At 41.5% G+C, this 18609-nt stretch overlaps 1 protein-coding gene across 1 annotated transcript; it reads left to right on the top strand.

The window, feature by feature from the left end:
• The first annotated feature begins 713 nt into the window (after positions 1 to 713).
• On the top strand, positions 714 to 18606 carry LOC135712312 (wee1-like protein kinase). Its single transcript, XM_065235276.1, has 4 exons — positions 714 to 1042; positions 1117 to 2662; positions 2746 to 2888; positions 17285 to 18606. The coding sequence occupies exons 2-4, from the start codon at positions 1125 to 1127 to the stop codon at positions 17428 to 17430; spliced, it is 1827 nt and encodes a 608-aa protein (XP_065091348.1). The 5' UTR covers positions 714 to 1042; positions 1117 to 1124; the 3' UTR covers positions 17431 to 18606.
• The last annotated feature ends 3 nt before the right edge of the window (positions 18607 to 18609 follow it).

Genomic DNA, 18609 nt, shown 5'->3' with positions numbered 1-18609 from the left:
TTAAAATTAGTTTACTTGTTACTTGTATTATTCAAATAAAGTTTTCGTGAATGTTTTACATGTTTTTACATTCCATCAACCCTGAAATCTAATTATTTTAATTATTAAAGATCATAAACCAACATCGCACGAGTAAAGCAAAATCAATACTTAATTAATAATAAACTTAATATTAATAACCTTTTAACACTACACCAATTAGCCACTTAGCTTTACAATAGGTCATATGAATAAAACAATATATGTGACCTAATGTCTGACCGTCTAGCTAGACATATTTATTGCCCAATCGACTGATATCCGATACGAAGATTTGGCTGGCAACACTATTTCTCTTGCTTCCCATCAAGTACTTCGCATCGCAGCTCTCTCACAACTTCGGATTGGTAGTGCGATGGCAATAAACTACATGAACTAAACACGCGATTGTGTAATTAATTTAACGAACCATTCAAACAGATTCATACCCGTATTTTTACCGTTCCCGCCAGTAGATGGCAATGCAGCAACTACGCTTGCAAATATTTCGTCTCCATTTATTTTCTTGCAACCGGAAGTCCGTTGCACTTTGACAATCAGCTGTATTTCGCTCGTTTTGAAATTGAACGGCGAAAAGAGCGACAAAGAGAGAAAAACGGTTAGCAAATCAACACAATCGGACTCGCGTCGTATGCGAAGAAGAGAAAGAAAATATCACCAACTGAAACGGATTTTTTTCGCTGCTGCTGCTTAACCGTCGGATTTTTGTAAAGTTGTTTTTCAATAGTTCAAGTAATCAGAAGTGTACCATTTTTATCAGAAATTGTAGCTGAAACTTACTATCAGCAGTGAAAAGTGAAATTTATTGAATATTTGCCAGTTTTTGCGTGGGAAATTGTGTGAAAAGTCGGTCGGTCGGTGGTTGTTTTCGTTTGCTGTTTTTGCTAGTTTGTTGGAAGCCGCTGTCCTTGAGTGAAGCGATTTTCTTCGGACGGTTGATATGTTTGTTTTGCCGGTTCGGCCGAAAATTCCTGAGCTGTAGTGTTTGGTTTTGCATGAAATTGTGAGTATTTATTGCTTCGAAGACGATCGTATTGGATTTTGTTTGAGGTAGAATTTTATTACTTCTGTCGGTAGGTAATTCGATGGATAATTACACGGAAAGCAGTGGAGGTGATTCATCACCCGACATGAACTCCAGCGTTGAACTGCCGTCGCCGGATCGTTCGATTGTGATGCCTCGAAAGTTGACTTTTGGGTTGTCTCCCGAGAATGATCACCTTGCAGGCGACTATCATCGTGCTACGTTGAATGTTAGTCCCCGTAAACAACAATCAATATCGCCTCCGTATCGGAAAGTCCGAGCGTTGCGATTGTTTGACTCTCCGGCAACACCGAAGACGATCATACAGAAGTCAACAAGTAAATTCATGAAAACACTCGCCAACGTTCCTTCCAATGATTTGGATTCCCTGGTCAAACCGTTCGATGCCAATGGAACCATCATCCATGAGAAGCCTCGCGCCGTCCCGTTGCATCGGAATTACGATAATTTGATTCCTTCGGCCAATGTGAACCCTTTTACACCACCGGGAATGTTCATGCGAACGAAAAAGCGAATGCGATCCGGTCTGGAAGGTGGGGAGACACAGCTGAATTCCAGTTTTCCGTCGATTTTCCCGTGCAACAAAGTCAATCAGCCGCCGTTGCGGCAAACTTTCGGTTATTTCCAAAGGTCATGCAACGAATCCCTGAAATCGACAAGCCTGCTAGAAGACGATTTCGGAGAAATCCATCAGGCTCCGAAGCGGTTAGCTCTGCAAGATTCAAACATTTCCCGATACGAGAAAGAGTTCCTTGAGCTGTCCCTTCTTGGCGTTGGAGAGTTTGGATTGGTTTATCAGTGCGTCAACCGATTGGACGGCTGTGTGTACGCTGTAAAAAAGAGCATCAAACCTGTTGCTGGAAGTTCCTTCGAGAAAACCGCTCTGAATGAAGTCTATGCTCACGCAGTTCTCGGCAAACATGACAACGTAGTCCGATATTATTCTGCATGGGCCGAGAACAATCACATGCTGATTCAGAATGAATTCTGCAATGGTGGAAGCTTGCAAACCTTGCTCCAAGAGCGCACTCTCAAAGAATCGGAGCTTCGTATGTTGCTGCTTCACATCTCCGAAGGCCTCAAATATATTCACTCGAACGATCTCGTTCACATGGATCTTAAAGCTGGAAACATTTTCCTCACCAAAGTGCCAATCCGGCCGTCTTGCTCCAGTTTCAGCCATCACCAGGCGGACAATGCAGACGACGGATTCGAAGATATTTTCGAAGATCTAGAAAATGAGTTCCTAGTTACGTACAAAATTGGTGATCTCGGTCATGTCACCTCGGTGAATGATCCTCAGGTGGAGGAAGGCGACTGTCGATACCTGCCGAATGAGATTCTCCAGGAAGACTTTTCCAACCTGCCGAAGGCGGATATCTTTTCCCTGGGAATAACGTTATACGAAGCAGCTGGTGGGGGTGCTTTACCGAAAAATGGTCCTAAATGGCACCAGCTTCGAAGTGGGGTGTTCCCTGATCTTCCAGCGATAAGTCGAGAGTTCAACGAACTGATCAAGGTGATGATGCACCCCGATCCAGAGAAGCGACCGTCATCGACGACGATTTTCAACCATCAGTAAGTTGCCATCATTTGCTTCGGGCTGAATTCAACTAGGTAAAAATCTTCTAAGCTAAAATGTTTTCTTTTTTTGTTTTTAGAGTGCTTTCGCCAATCGATTCTAAAAGTAAAGCGCAACTTTGTCTCGAGCTCAGCATGGAACGGCAAAAGAACGAAGTTCTGATGAGGAAGCTGAAGGAGCAGGGCAAGATGCTCAAGTCTTATGAGCAAGCACAAACTCCAAGTGAGTAGCATTTGTTTATTAACTATCTCACACCGATAATATATTGCGTAATAGTTTGATATTACTCGTTTTCATTTCTTCACTCAATTGTGTTGGCATTTTAAGGAAAATTAAGGTATTTATCCGTTTCCTTATTTCGTTTCTACTTTTTTGCTAGGTGTACCGGCACCTTCACGAGCTGAAAAACTCGGTGAACACTCGCCAAAACGGATCAACTAGCATTAATTAAATCTTTGTAAAAAAAAAACATTACAGTAAATGATTGTGGTCGTGGGGAAAATATCAATGTTTATTTTCAAAAGTCGAACTGAAAACTACCTGGATACATATCTTCTTCATAACACAGCATTCCTTTCGGAACTACTGCCAGTCCTCAATGTGACCAATGAGACCTTCCACAGTTACAGCAAGATGTTTCGAGGGGTTCTGTCCTGTCCAACTAGACCCAAAGATGTAACGGTTTACTAAAATTGTCTTCAAATCAACACATTCTGGATTTCAAACCAACATAATACAATGGATTGGAAATTTGAAGCTGCACTCTAATGGAGCCAATACACACTGCATTATGGTTGTACAATCGCTATGATTTTACCATGCAACGTATGGTTGTACCGTATGATATATGGTAGGTATAACCATACTGCCGTGAAATGACAATGTGACGTAAATCCATTTCATGAATTGTTCAAAAAACATACTTTTATTTAACCTCGAAAAGTATCTAAATTATTACTGGACTTTTTGAATATGATCTAAAAAAAAAAGAAGAAGCCAACAACCTGAACGTTGATGTTTAAAAAAAGCTTTTAATTGTTCAACACTTATGTATTGCGGACGTCACTTATGTATAGAAACAGTGAAACGTTTTATTCTACGAAAATGTATGGCTACCGTCACATTGCCACTTTTCTTCAAAATCAAATGTTATGCAAGTGTTAAGTGTTGTGAAAATAAATTTGAGTCTGATGCTGGATTGACAATCATCAGATTGGCCGAAAAGTTATGAATCACCTGGAAGGAGAAAGTTAACAATGTGTAACATTTTGTGGTGTGGTATTTATCCGGTTCGGGTACGAGATTCATCGGTTGGTCGATCATGAAATGACCTACTGTTAGCGCTTCACAGCTATCTGGGTTCGTCGATAGAACAATAGAGTTTAGGCAAGCTTCGATTTGGTAGAGAATTGCAGACAAATCCTCGTACGTTAAGGCTTCGGCTCTTAATTCTGCCACAAGATGTCGCTTAGCGCTTTCGACCGCGTATTCCCATATATCTCCCATATGCGGCGCTGATGGAGGGATGAATGTCCACTTTATCCCGAGATTCGAGAGGAATCGGCTTGTTTCCTTGTTGTGAGTACTTGCTTGATCAAAAAGTGTGATTCGCGCCCACAAAGTTGGTCCCGCTGTCTGACCAAACTTCGTTCGGATAACCGCGTCTGGATATGAACCACTTCAAGTTCCAAGGAAGGTGTTAGTTGACATGTCGCCCGCTGCCTCGAGATAAACGGCCTGAGTTGAAAGACACAAATACACCTCTATACATAGCCTTTGGTCACCTTAACTCCACGAACGCACGTTACCGTGATCTTCAGTGATCCAGCGTAATCTAGCCCTAGGTGAGAAAATGGACGAGTCGTCAACACCCTGGCTGGCCGAAGGCTTCCATAAGCTGACTTGCCATCCTTCCCTTAAGTCGAACACACCGAGTGCGACATTGAACGATCTTGCGAACTACCGTCTGACATCCTACTATCCAGTACTGTTGGTTTATAACTGCTGTTAGTAGGGACGGTCCAGCGTGAAGTGTAATTCACGCATCAATAACTCCGTTGCCCGATGATTCTGCGCAAGATGATTAGGTACTTGATGTCGTACGGCTGACCAGAGTTCTGTAGTATATCACCTAAACGCAAAGTTCCTTGTTCATCCAAGAATGGGTGCAGGGCTGAAAGAATATGTTCTGATCGCATCGTTTCGCCCTTCCGCAACAGCTCGAGCTCAGACCCGAAAGCTTCTTGTTGGACAGCTCGAGTCAGTTATGCCCTCGCCTGATGCAGTTCACTCGGTGTAAGTTCTCCAGATCGCCGGTGCATGAGCTGGCCTTGTGGGTGGTGTTGTGCACAAAACGATTTTCACAATGCCAGACTACGGATGACAGGGATGAAACTGGAACACCTGTCCAGAAGCTGTCGCGCAATGTCATAATTTTGACGAGTTGGTACCACTGTACCGTTCAACACCATCGGCTGTCGTGTTTCCAAGAGATCTTCCTTTTTGCAGGATTGCGGTAGAGCTACGTTCCCCGAAGATTCATATCGCCTCTCAATCAAAACGGACCTTGGAACCACTGATTTAATCCAACAATCTCGGAATCAGCGGGATTCTTGGAGCTAACTACGTGACATCAACACTGACGCTGCAGAAGTTCAGGAATAACTGCCGTTCGGTTTGCCACGTAGGTTTGCCATTTCATATGCTGAGCAGGTTCTATCTCCAGATGGGGCCATGCTTCGAGGATCTTTGCCATCAGCGCCGCCAATAGCAACGCTCCGTTCTACTCCAAGCGTGGGAGAGAAACCTACTTGATTGGAGCAATTGGACTTTGCTGCTGCCAAAACAAGACTGACGTTACCTTCATTGTCAACCACACACGACTACACCACTGCTGCATATGCTTGCTCAGAGGCATCCGAGAATCCGTGTAGTTGAAGCTTTCCTTGAAAGTGACCGGTAAACCGTGGAATTCGCATTTCTGCCAGTCGATGCAACGCAATGAGATCGTGAAATATTGCTGTATTAGTAAACCAAAAAATTTACGTAAACGCAATTAGTGACGTCACTCATTGCTTGTACCATGAATTTGGCGTTAACAGGTAAATTATGCGTATGGTACGAAACTTTAGTTCAAATGCTACCGAACGAAGTCAATAAGAACGCGTGATAAGAATGTTTGCACCCAATATTCTCAAATACAAATGAAGTGCTCCGACCGAATCAATCTTTACCTTCATCCGATAGGCCGAAGAGAATTCATTGACTTCTCAATGGCGTTTCAGTGCGTTAGGCCGAGTTTAGCGTCAAGAAGCAGTGTTAGACTTTTGACAATATCTCAACGATTGGTTTCACTTTATCAAATCTTGCGGTACGTACGGAAGCCATCAGTAATAATAACATTCCGTTTGGTGCTAAACTACGCTAGATTAAGAAAGGGTAAGTGCGGCTTGTGCTTAATAGGCCGGAAATGGGGTAGTTAACCCTATCAAAGTACAGTACCAAACCACACCAAACTAAAATATAATACGACACTGTTGCCGAAGACCGTCACGTATTTATGTATTTTAGTTTTTCTCATAATACGAGCTGCTAATGTGAATTCTAATGCTTGTGTGAAATCTGAAAATGGCAAGCAACGATGTTCTAGTAATAATATTTGCGACAGAAGTCTGGTGAATATTTCCATCAATATGTTCCAGGGGGTCATCAATAAAGAGTCGCTCCTCGCTAACATTGTTGTCGCTGCTGGCATATGCCGAGTCAAATCACAAACACCTTGACAAAAGGTGCCAAAGAACAGGCCCCATCTGCTTTGTACTGGTACTGGTACTGGTCTTCTGCAGGGTACCACAAGCACAAAATACCCAAGGCCTTACCAGAATCTGCTTGCTCCGAAAGCTTGGTACCGGTGATCATTTTCGCAACTCAAAACCCGCTGAACCTAGGGTCTCCGTCGCCTGTTCCTTGAGCTGCTTCGCTTCGGCTTCATCGTCTGCTCCTGACAAGAAATCATCAACGTAGAAAATCAGTTGTGATTCGCTTTCCTGCTTTGCCTTCCGTGTAAACCTCCTCAAAACCGTACAGAGCCGATAATGTTTGACCTGTCCTGCTTCGTTGATCCACAGAACTCGCAAGTAGTCTCGATCCTCTTTGGTCACCCAAACATGGCGGTACATTTTTGCAACATCACCGCTGAATGCCGCTCGAAGCTGGTTTTAGATAGGGCATATCAAATGATCAAGTCAATTGAATTCAACTGACTTGAACACGAATTTAACGTGTAAACCATGCCATTCAACTGACTTGATCAACTCGAATTGAAAAAAGTTGAACCAGGCTCAACTTTTCAAGCCAATTGAATTCAACTGAGTTGATCATTTGACTTGCCTAGTCTAAACCCAGCTTTATGATAACCGCATGATGCGGTAGATAGAAGCATTCTGCAGGATTTTTATTGATTTCCTAAGGTGAAACCTCCTCCATGTGATTCAGCTCCAGATATTCACGCATGAAGGCTTCGTAATCTCGCTTGAATTCTGGTTGGATTTCGAATCGCTTCTGTATCGACTTAACCAGCTCCAGTGCAGCTGTCATCGATTCTCCCAGGGGTGGCTTCGAATTGTCGTATCCTCATCACGTGACAAGGTCGATCCGAAATATTCAACCCCCTTGATTTCAGAAGAAGTCAATTCGACAGTGAGCATGCATAATGGCCTATGATCGATTCTCTTCGTCGATTTTCTCTTTTGTTAATAACTCGCTAGATTTAACGTTTCTCGCTGCGTTTGCTGTTGCTTTCGATAGCCAATACAACCTGTTACTACTCTGCATTGAACAAATTCTAGAAAATTGTTTCGCTTAGCTGTAGCAATGCAAAGAGAAAATCGATGCAGAGAATCGATCATTGCGTATTTGCCCTTATGCATGCTCACTGTCGAATTGTGGTTAGTTACGCAGTTCCAATTTCTTAACGCTATCCAGAGGCGTTTCCTTAACCTCAATCTACCTGTACACCAACTCTCAAAACAAAAAATTATCAAAATATTGCTTGCAATGGATAGATATCGAGTAAAGTAGAAGATTAAGTCAAGCGCAAATTTTCATTACGTCGAAAGTAACAAGGTAAACAAAGTCGAGCTATCAGTGTCATTCGTTGCTCCTGCTATTACACTATAATACTGTCCATTCTTAAATTTATTTACCAGTCAAATTGCTTCACCTTCCGATTAAAATATGTTTCGATGTTACTTAAGTCACCCGATTTCTATGGAGATTCCGTACGGCACGGAAGATCGTAAAAAAAGATTGCGGGACGAAGTCGAGGGCACGGAAAAAAACTCACATTATTACCAACCGCATCCGGGAGCTGAGAGTCGAACGATGCAAGAAAATCCTGAACTTCCTTAAGATAAAGAATTCGGTAATCCCGTTCACCGACGAGAGCATGTTTACTGTCGATCCCGTATCAAATTCCAGAACCGACCGGTATATTAATTCTCTTCCGGTAAAAGACGTGACCGACGAACACAAGAACGTGTATCTGACCAAGCATCCTGCTAGCGTTATGGTGTTTGGATTGGTGGCTTCCGATGGCAACAAAATGGACCCGGTTTTCATTCCAGAAGGTGACAAGGTCAACACGGAGGTCTACATCGAGATTTTAAGTATGTTCTTCCATGGATCAAAGAACAGTACGGTCCGAAGCCAAATGTTGTATTTCAACAAGATAGGGCTCCGTGCCACACCTCGAAACGCACTCAGAAGTGGTTGCAGGAACATCTTCCTTTCTGGGCGAAGGATATGTGGCCGCCATCCAGCCCCGATCCTAATCCGCTGGATTACTCAATATGGCACGTCATGAAGGCCAAGGCCTGTTCTAAACGCCACCCGAGTACAGCAAGCCTCAGACAAACAGTGACACGTACCTGGAGAGAAATGGATCCAGACTACATTATTAGAACCTGCCGTGCATTCCGGAAGCGTGTGGAGGCCGTAATTGTAGCAAGTGGAAACTCGAACGATGAAAACCCCCCTCCCCCCCTGTGAAAAAATAAAAAAAAAACTCGAAAACGAAATTTTTGAGATTTTTTTTAATTTTGACATTGCTCAATGGTGCAAACCAAGGTGACTACATATAGATGTTCTAATATGTCAAATTCATGATTCAGTCATGTTGGATTTTGTATGGGACAGCGACCGAGTTTGTTTACAACTTGCTCTAAAACCGCACTTTTCCCCCCCCCGCGACCTCCTCGCCTATATAGAGACAAAGCTGTATTCCATTTATATACCCACATTATCACGCATATGGTAGAAGAACATAACTTGGCATAATGGAACGGCCTCATGCAGTTAACATATTCTTTTGAGCCAGGCTTCGTCGGTCTTCTACACTCATTTGTTTAAACTCTTAACAGAAATACGTATTAAATATATTCTTTTAAGCATTTCGCGCACTTTTGGTTCGATGCTACTGCATGTAGCGATTTCACTTTCTTCTCGACATTCACTGATATGGTTGCATCCTTTTTGAAAACTTCCTTCTTCGAAAATGCCGAACACGTCTCCAACGGTTCATATCGCTTCTTCACGAACGACAACAAATTCTCGAATGTCGGTTTATCGTTCTCGATCAGCTTGTGTGCATCTTCTTGTCCAATTTCTCCAGCATCAGATGGATCAACCAAGATTCTCCAAGAGCGTCTAGTTGATGTACTATCTTATCGAATGTCGAAATCAACTTGAGCAAGCATTTCAGTGCTAACATTTGAAAACGGCGCAAAAGCCATTTGTAAACAAATGGTTTGTGGGCCCTTTACTCGCTACCCGAAGAACGCCCACGCAAACCAACAGCATCGTCAGGAAGGGGAAAATTTCCCCTACCCGATGTTGCTGTTGTGTCGCGTGGGTGTACTTCAAGTAGTGAGTAAAGGGCCCACAAACCATTTGTTTACAAATGGCTTGTGTGCTGTTTTCAAATGTTAGCACTGATTTATGAATTCCGGTTGATCCATGAACGCGCGAATCAAACAAAACGCCGTATACCGCTTCTTGTCGTAGTAGGCATACAAAACATCTCAAGCCTTTCCGTAGTTCGCACTGGAAATCATGAATTTGTTTACCAGACGTTTGGCATCTCCGTCCAAATACGAAAAAAGATATTGCATCTTTAGCAAATCCGAGATGTCCTGTCTGTTGTGAATGGTTGACTGATTAAGGTCCTTGAACGTAAACCATCCCTTTACGATAGTCACTGAACGTTGAAATGTAGACTAACAATTGAAAAGGGCGTAACTCCAAAATGACCATATCGAGAAAATGGCTTCCGAATTGTGATGACCTAAAAATTAATCCTATTTCGCGAATTTCTATTTTCTGGATGATTTTTTAAGCTTGAAATATAGTTATTAGTGTAATCTATCGTCATGCATCATTAAAAACTCACAAAAAAAAAGTTTTCTTTGCACAGCAAAAAAAGTTGTTGAATATTACATCGAAACTGATGCAACCAGGTCAATCCATCGGTTGTGTAATATCACATTGTACGATGTACATCGATTTTGCGAACAAAATTACATCCATTGATGTAATATTGTATCTACTTTTTGCTATTACATCATTATTTCATACATCAGCTTGAATTACGTTGATCGATATTACATTTTTTTTTGCTGTGTGTCGTGAAATTGAGAATAAAACATCATACGCCCTGATAATTTTCTTACATGTCGTTACCCCCTGGATCTTCCATCCTTTGAAATGCCATTACTGGTGATACGCCGTGGAAATACACCCTCGGGATTTTTTGTTTGTTGTTCCGCCTTGTTTCTTCGTTCGCAAATTTTGTAAGAGTGGAATTACGCCCGGAGATTTTCTTTGGTCTTCTTTTTGTTCGTTGTTTACACGTGAAATATCAATCGGATGCATTTCAAATGAATCGGGCGTGACTAAATACTACAGAATCAGTTTTGCATAGTAGAACAATACAATTCGTAGTTCTGGTGCAAGGCGTAACAACCAGATGCATCATAGAGTTGAAAATTGGAAATACGCCATGTAAGAAGAAACGTTTTTGATGAACTGAAGAGATATTTTCTTCTACTATTTCGTGTTTATCGAGTAGTTTGTGAACTGTTCTCTCTATGTGTGGCAAAATATGGTTTGTTTACATTTTGGAGCTACGCCCTTTTCAAATGTTAGTCTAGAAATATTGATCGCTGGGAGACGAACACTCAACTGGGGTGCAGCATTCGACTCCTGATCACCGTCCGGAAAAGCTTTGGCTCTATTCGACTCCTGAGCCAACACTGGATTCGCCGTTACTTGTTATAGCAATAATTGTCGCTGTGTTTCCATCAGCAGCTGCATTGCATCTTTCCAATCCTAGGATTCTGCATTCGTTCGCTGGCTGGCGGTCGACTCTATATCATCCAGAAACGTCTCGAACATATTCTTCGCTCGGTAGTAGACACCGAAAAAATCCTCACGCATATCAAATAGTTCTCAGTTAGCACTTTGAGCTGATCCACCTGTTCTCTAACCTCACTTTGCGAGTTGGCATCGCTGAGGTTTTTCGCGACCACACCTGTGTAGGATATCGCACCCATTCAACACACATGGGCCGGAAGTGTCAATCGACTCGATTTACATAATAGGGACCTACTGTTTGACTGAAACTTTCATGATATTTTTGGTTTTTAAACAAAATTTATTATATTTACATAAATTAAATAACAATCTTTTAACGGCGCCGGTGGTGTAGTGGTAAGCGTGATTACCTCTCACCCCAACAGGCCTGGGTTCAATCCCAGTCGGCGCCGCCGGGATGTTCTGAGGCATAACATCTCTGATCACGCCTTCCTTCGGATGGGAAGTAAAGCCGTTGGTCCCCGGTTCATGAGTTGATGGGTCGATAGGTAGGGTCCAGGTGTGGGAGCTGCCTTCCTGGCTCGTCGGTAGCATTGGTGCTCGGCACGGAAAACAAGATCGACGGAAAAAACAAACCAAAGGAAAAAAAAAAAATAACAATCTTTCATCTATTTTATGCAGATTGATTGTGCATATTTCAAGAATGTTAATGTCGGCGGTAACTGTTCTTTCAGTTGTTTTGTCAACATCAAATAACTGCACTGCCGTTCTACGCATATCTGTCCCATATTACTTTTGGACGTTTTTCAAATAACTTTTTTAGGTAGACCTTGGAATGAAAATAGAAAAACATATAATTTGTTCTGGGTTTTTGTATAAAAACAATATCAAGTCTAATTGTCCCATGTTGAAATTCTACGCATAACTGTCCCACAAAGATTTTCTTGACTGAATCTATCATTAACGAATCGATTTGTGTACACAAATTATTGATCAAAAGAAACGGTATAAACCATTTTAGGATGTGTTTTATTTTATGAAAAACGGGATTTCACCAGTTTCTAATTTCAAACAATGCCTTATTAGACACTCGCCACCCCACACTCCCCCTATAGTGTCTACGTTTTTCAAAAAAGCCCCTTTTATAATATGATATTACGCAGCATAAAGGTCAACTCCTTACGGAAGAAATTTGCATGTGCATGTAAACTCATCCAAAGTATTTCTTGAAATCATCGAAGCCCACGGTCAACGATCGTGTAACGTATTGATCTTTTGTCCACAGCATGTCAGCCGCCATAAATCTATGGTTGGACTCAAAATGATTAAGCACAATCTCCTTTACTGCCGCTCTTCGCATGTCGGTCCCATAGTTGTTTTTGTCAAAACTGAGTTTTTCAATGCAAATGCTAGATAATCACGCATATTTTCACAATACTGGATGAACTCAACAACTTTGTTCTGAAAAAGTTTGGAAATACAGTCAAATTAGTTGTCTCATCACATAAGAAGCAATGGTATGAAGCAAACTTAAAACGTGATTTTCTCGGCTTACTGATTTTCGCTATGGGACGGACATGCGAATAGCGGCAGTTTAGGCCTACGTTCATCTTGCTAAGGAGTAGAAGTTTATGTTCTAAATAGTGCATTCATCATTAGTTTCTTGAAATGCCCATACTTTTAATAGTTTTATAGAAGTAGCAATGTCAACAAATTTATTGTTGGTATAATTTAATGATGAAAAGCTATACAAACTATTGCACATTTCACACCAAATTGGACTAATAAGCGCGTTTTCACTTATTAAAAAGTGTGATAAAATTGCAAGTTTACATCATATCGTCTTGGTGTCTTCGGTGCACTTATTCCTTATGATGCAAGCAATAAGTGCTCCCAAGACATCAAAACGATGTGCACTTCTATCACACTTTTTGCATTTTTGGGACAGTCCAGTTTCAGATGCAATCAGCAATACATATCTTCCAAAACTTCGCGGAGAACGCAAGCACGCTCATGCAAGCACAAAAGTAAAGACGTCAAACGCAACGTGACCATCAAAGCAACACTAAAAGTAACAGTTCCTAGTGGAACTAACATGCGTAGAATATCCTACTTCATTGCAAATTTCTAGGCATAACAGTCCCATTAAATATTATTCGTATAAAAATAGGCTTAACTGATTTAATTGAAAGTAATTTCTGTAGTTTTCACTAAAACATATTGATTCTGTTGAAATGTGAACAATGCGGCAAATGGCTCTAATGTTGGCCTATGGATCTAAGATTGGGCCCATCGCTAAAAACCTGCTATTTATCAATTGTATCTAGATGAACGCGTCATTGGGACGGTACTAATGCATATTTTTGGTTGCTTTTGAAAATTTGGTCTTTTGGTGAATTTAAGTAAAGGGTGATACGGTCAAAATTTGGTCAAGGGAAAACGCGTGTAAATCGGTGAAATCGTTTATTCAGTGCTAACATTTGAAAACGGCGCAAAAGCCATTTGTAAACAAATGGTTTGTGGGCCCTTTACTCGCTACCCGAAGAACGCCCACGCAAACCAACAGCATCGTCAGGAAGGGGAAAATTTCCCCTACCCGATGTTGCTGTTGTGTCGCGTGGGTGTACTTCAAGTAGTGAGTAAAGGGCCCACAAACCATTTGTTTACAAATGGCTTTTGTGCCGTTTTCAAATGTTAGCACTGTATTTAAAAAATCAAATTAAATTTCTTTTTCAAGTTCAATTAGTATAAAATTCAGGAAAAATATTCAGTTAGGTTTCCGCTTTTCCAAATTAGAATTGCCGGGCCTTACGCTCGACCCCTGCCATCAGATTTTGTACAGCCACCTTGTCCACCTTCTTCGTCGCAGAAAGCCAGTTTGCCTTGAACTGCTGCTCGCCCTTAGCAGTTTTTTTGGTCTTCTTTAGGTTCCGCTTGACAATAGCCCAGTATTTCTCAATTGGGCGGAGCTCTGGCGTGTTGGGAGGGTTCTTGTCCTTGGGAACCACCTGCACGTTGTTGGCGGCGTACCACTCCATGGCCTTTTTACCGTAATGGCAAGATGCCAAATCCGGCCAAAACAGTACGGAACAACCGTGTTCCTTCAGGAAAGGCAGCAGACGTTTATTCAAACACTCTTTCACGTAAATTTCTTGGTTGACAGTCCCGGAAGCTATGAAAATGCTGCTTTTCAAGCCACAGGTACAGATGGCTTGCCAAACCAGATATTTCTTTGCGAACTTTGACAGTTTCATGTGCTTGAAAACATCTGCTACCTTTCCCCTTCCTTTTGCCGTATAAAACTCCTGTCCCGGAAGCTGCTTGTAGTCGGCTTTGACGTAGGTTTCGTCGTCCATTACCACGCAGTCAAACTTCGTCAGCATCGTCGTGTACAGCCTCCGGGATCGCGCTTTGGCCGTCGTATTTTGTTTATCATCGCGATTTGGAGTCACTACCTTCTTGTAAGTCGATAGTCCGGCTCGTTTTTTGGCTCGATGCACGGTTGTAGACGATACACCCAGCTTATTTGCGGCATCTCGGAGAGAGAGGTTAGGGTTTCGCTTGAAACTACCGGCAACTCTCTTTGTCGTCTCAGCGGCTTCCGGTTTTCGATTTCCCCCCGATCCAGACTTCCTGGCTGTCGACAAACGTTCCCCAAACACTTTAATTACATTTGTAACGGTTGATTTGGCAACTTTTAGCGATTTTGCCAACTTTGCGTGCGAGTAGCTCGGATTTTCGCGATGCGCGAGCAAAATTTTGATACGCTGCTCTTCTTGCTTGGACGGCATTTTGACAACTGAAGAGTGAATTCCAAAATCAAAATAGGAGCAACATTCTACACACACACACCTTCAAAATGAGGGGTGTTCAGGTTTTTTAAATGCAAAATTGAAAGAAATACGTCAAGTTGATATTTACCAAATTTTGACGGTATCACCCTTTATGGGCCAAAATTAGGGACACTTAAGCCGACATTACATACATTTCCCCTATATTTCTTCCAATGAGCAGAAATGATTCGAAACATTATTTGCGATTTTCTCAGAAGCAACTTTTTAAACAAGGGACTGATATGCGTAGAACGGCAGTGCAAATGATCGTGAAATTTACGGTACAGAACCCTGAAGCAAATCAAGATTAGTGGCTCATCGTTATCTAATATTATATTTTCTCTAACTCATAAATGCTGATGCTTCCTAATGTAAACATACACATTTTTCATGAAAAACCATTCATTCCTTCCAGGCCTTGTTGTCCTCTGCTGTCCGAAGAAGTCGTCTCCACTCTATTCGATCCATAGCCACACATCGCCAGTCTCGTAGTCTGCAAAGAGTCTGTAGGTCGCCTTCTACTTGGTCGATCCACCTTACCCGCTGAGCGCTTCTTCTTCTTATTGGGTCGCTTTCGAGAACCATTTTCACTGGGTCGTCGTCCGGCATTCTTTCGATGTGCCCAGCCCACCTTAGTCGCCCAATTTTTGCAATGTGGACGATGGATGGTTCTCCCAGCAGCTGGTGCAATTCGTGGTTCATTCGGTTCCTCCACGTTCCGTCATCCATCTGTACTCCACCGTAAATGGTACGCAACACCATCCGTTCGAAAACACCTAGTTGGTCCTCCACGAGCATAGTCCAGGTCTCGTGGCCGTACAGGACCACCGGTCTAATCCGCGTCTTGTAGACAGTCAACTTCGTGCGGCGACGAATTTTATTCGACCGGAGTGTCCTCCGGAGTCCAAAGTAGGCATGATTCCCTGTCATAATGCTTGTTTGAATTTCTCTGCTGGTATTATTTTCGTCACCGTCAATCTGAACCAGTGTTGGGAAAATATCAAAAAATCAAATCTCATCAACGCCCAAGATCACACTTGATTTTCGTAGACAAAAATCAACAAGCAAACAACTGCGGTTGATTTTGCAAGCTGTGATATCGCAGCTCGGAATATCAAGCTAACAAAACTCGCCAACTGCAAATCTCACCAAACTGTGGTGAGATTGAGTATAATGATTTTTGCATTACACCCGAATGCAACCGAAACTTCCATAACGGCTTGCAGCAGTCCCTTTGCGTCTGCCATCGGTGAAGATTAAAAAGAGATAGCAAACTATGCTTTCTCTTTCTGAGAAAACGATGTGTAATGGAATCATTTTCGTGTCGACTCAACTCTCAGCTTGATTTTTGCACGTTGTGAATAGTCTCGCAATATCAAAGGAGCTTGTAAAATCAATATCAAGTATGATATTTTGTTCCAATATCACGCGTCGTGATATTACGAGCGCATGAAAGCGGAAAAATATCAATTGATTTTTGATTTTGCCAACACTGATCTGAACTCTTGGTGTGATGTTAACATTGTCTTCCCTAGAACCTCTTCTTCTCATGTATTTTGTCTTTGATGCGTTGATGGCAAGTCCAATCCGTCTAGCTTCAGCCTTCAGTCTAATGTACGTTTGCGCCATCGTCTCAAAGTCCCGTGCCATGATGTCGATGTCATCGGCGCTGGATGGACTTCCTGAATATCGTGCCACTAGTGTCTATCCCAGCTCTTCTGATCACACCTTCTAAAGCAATGTTAAAAAGCAGACACGAAAGTCCATCACCGTGATGTAGCCCCCTTCGATTCGATTCAAAGGGACTCGAGAGTGTCCCCGAATTCTCGAACAACGCACATGACTCGATCCATTGTTGACCAATCGCGTCAGTTTATCCGGGAATCCGTACTCGTGACAAATCTGCCATAGCTGATCTCGATCGACTGTCGTATGTGGATTTGGTGTTCAATTGGACTGTGTATAGAAACTGAGACCAATAAAAATAAAAACAACTATTAAGGCCTTTTCTATCTAGGAATAATATCAAAATTGAGATTTCACTGTGGAACAAAGGTTCTATTCACCTGCCCGGTGGATCAATATGGTTTTATTTACATTGAATCCGGTTGGTACAATTTACACATTTACTTGTATTATTTACATGTCTTATTCCGGAAAATGGGATTCCGCTAAACGGTTTTCCGCAAATGTATAATCGGGTTAACTAATACGTTTATTAATTTATTAGTTTGTCAAAATTAGATCGATGTCACACAAAATCCTCACGATACTTATAGGTTTTAGAAGCCAAAATTATCTTCTTAGATTATCTTAAACGAATAAGTCAGCTATCAGTTCCTGTAGGAAAAATATCGTCACTCGGTTTTCTTAAAACAATCGCACAAATTTCATAACACGTCAATCTCATTGCAGGTACCCGCAAATGCCGAAGCAGTGCCACTCGCGAACTGACGGTATCAGACCGTAAGCTACGATCCTATTCACGCAAGAAGCGGTCCACGAACCTAATCACCACGCGACGCGGCATCCGGGACAACAGCAAGAGCAAGGAATACTGAACCTGGGAGCGCGATATTCGAGAAACAGAATAAGGATACCACCGATCGATAATAATACTGAAAGGCAGCCGACAAAATCATCGTGCACAAGCGAGAAATTCTCAAGAATGCGGACACTCATGGCGTTATACTCTAAGGATTCAACAATAACGCAATCGGATATATCACAAAAGCAGCACCGCGCAGACGGACATCGAAATTGTTTTATAAAATTTTATTTTTGGTATTTTTATTGTTTTCGGAATTATCTTTCTACTCAAAATTTACATTTTACTTTTCTCACTTAGTTTTTCGAATTTTTTAATTTTCTAAATTCTTTTCTAGTATTGTTTTCTTTTCTTTCTCTATTGAACTGCTAAGTATTTGCAAACAGAACTCTTTTGTATTTTAGGTTTGTCAGGATTAAAGTGTTACACAGTTACATTATTTTGAAGCAAAAGTTGAACTAAATTAATCGTAAATTTTAAGTGTTCGAAATTGTTAATGGTAATCTAGAAATATGAAACCAACATCAAGATACAAATGGAAGCTGTGAAACTTGTTGATGAGAAGCGTGCCTTTCGAAATGCGAACGATCGGCTCGAACGAAGAAAGTATGTTAAAATGTGTAAATGTCAATGATCAAATAGCAAATCCAAAACAGAAGGAAGATGCACGGTTCGCTCTGAGAAAATAGAGTCAAAATGCAGAATAAACTGCGGACGAAATCCAATGTTAACAAAAAGTGAAAAACGACGAAAATTTTGTGATTTTAAAATATAAGCACCATCGTAACGTAAGAAAAGAAAAGTCGATGTTCAAAAGGATAATTTCCTAGTTTGTTGTTTCTTTCAACTCATCGTGGAAGAATGCTAGGGTATGAGCAGGTTTCAGTAGTTTGTAAATAGTGTATTAAGTTTCTTCCAATATTTGCCGTTCAAGCAAATTTGATAGGTTTCTCCATCCACTTGCTCCATTGCCATAGAACTGATCCTTATTGACTAGTGTCGGGTAGGGGTTGAATTATGTCAACCATTTTTGTGTTAGTCATCGCTTCATGTCTAATGTTAGCTCGTAAGAAAACTGTTCCAAAAAGGGTATATTTTTGATAAGTGATTTTCCTATAGATATCTAATGAAAATGTAAAACCAACAAATGAAAAAAAGATTTAAAATAAAGAGATATGCCAAACACAAATCC

Source organism: Ochlerotatus camptorhynchus, unplaced genomic scaffold, assembly GCF_037179485.1.
Source record: "Ochlerotatus camptorhynchus isolate MF236.1 unplaced genomic scaffold, CSIRO-AGI_Acam_v1.1 ptg000470l, whole genome shotgun sequence".
In the NCBI taxonomy this organism is placed as follows: domain Eukaryota; kingdom Metazoa; phylum Arthropoda; class Insecta; order Diptera; family Culicidae; genus Ochlerotatus; species Ochlerotatus camptorhynchus.
Note: the sequence above shows the minus strand (reverse complement) of the source record. Positions and strands in the feature narration are given on the sequence as shown.

Coding starts and splice junctions, on each gene's coding strand:
- LOC135712312 (XM_065235276.1), top strand. CDS start 1,125: ATGGATAATTACACGGAAAGCAGTGGAGGTGATTCATCACCCGACATG. Junction 2,663..2,745: donor ACGACGATTTTCAACCATCA/GTAAGTTGCCAT, acceptor TTTTGTTTTTAG/AGTGCTTTCGCCAATCGATT. Junction 2,889..17,284: donor TGAGCAAGCACAAACTCCAA/GTGAGTAGCATT, acceptor ATCTCATTGCAG/GTACCCGCAAATGCCGAAGC.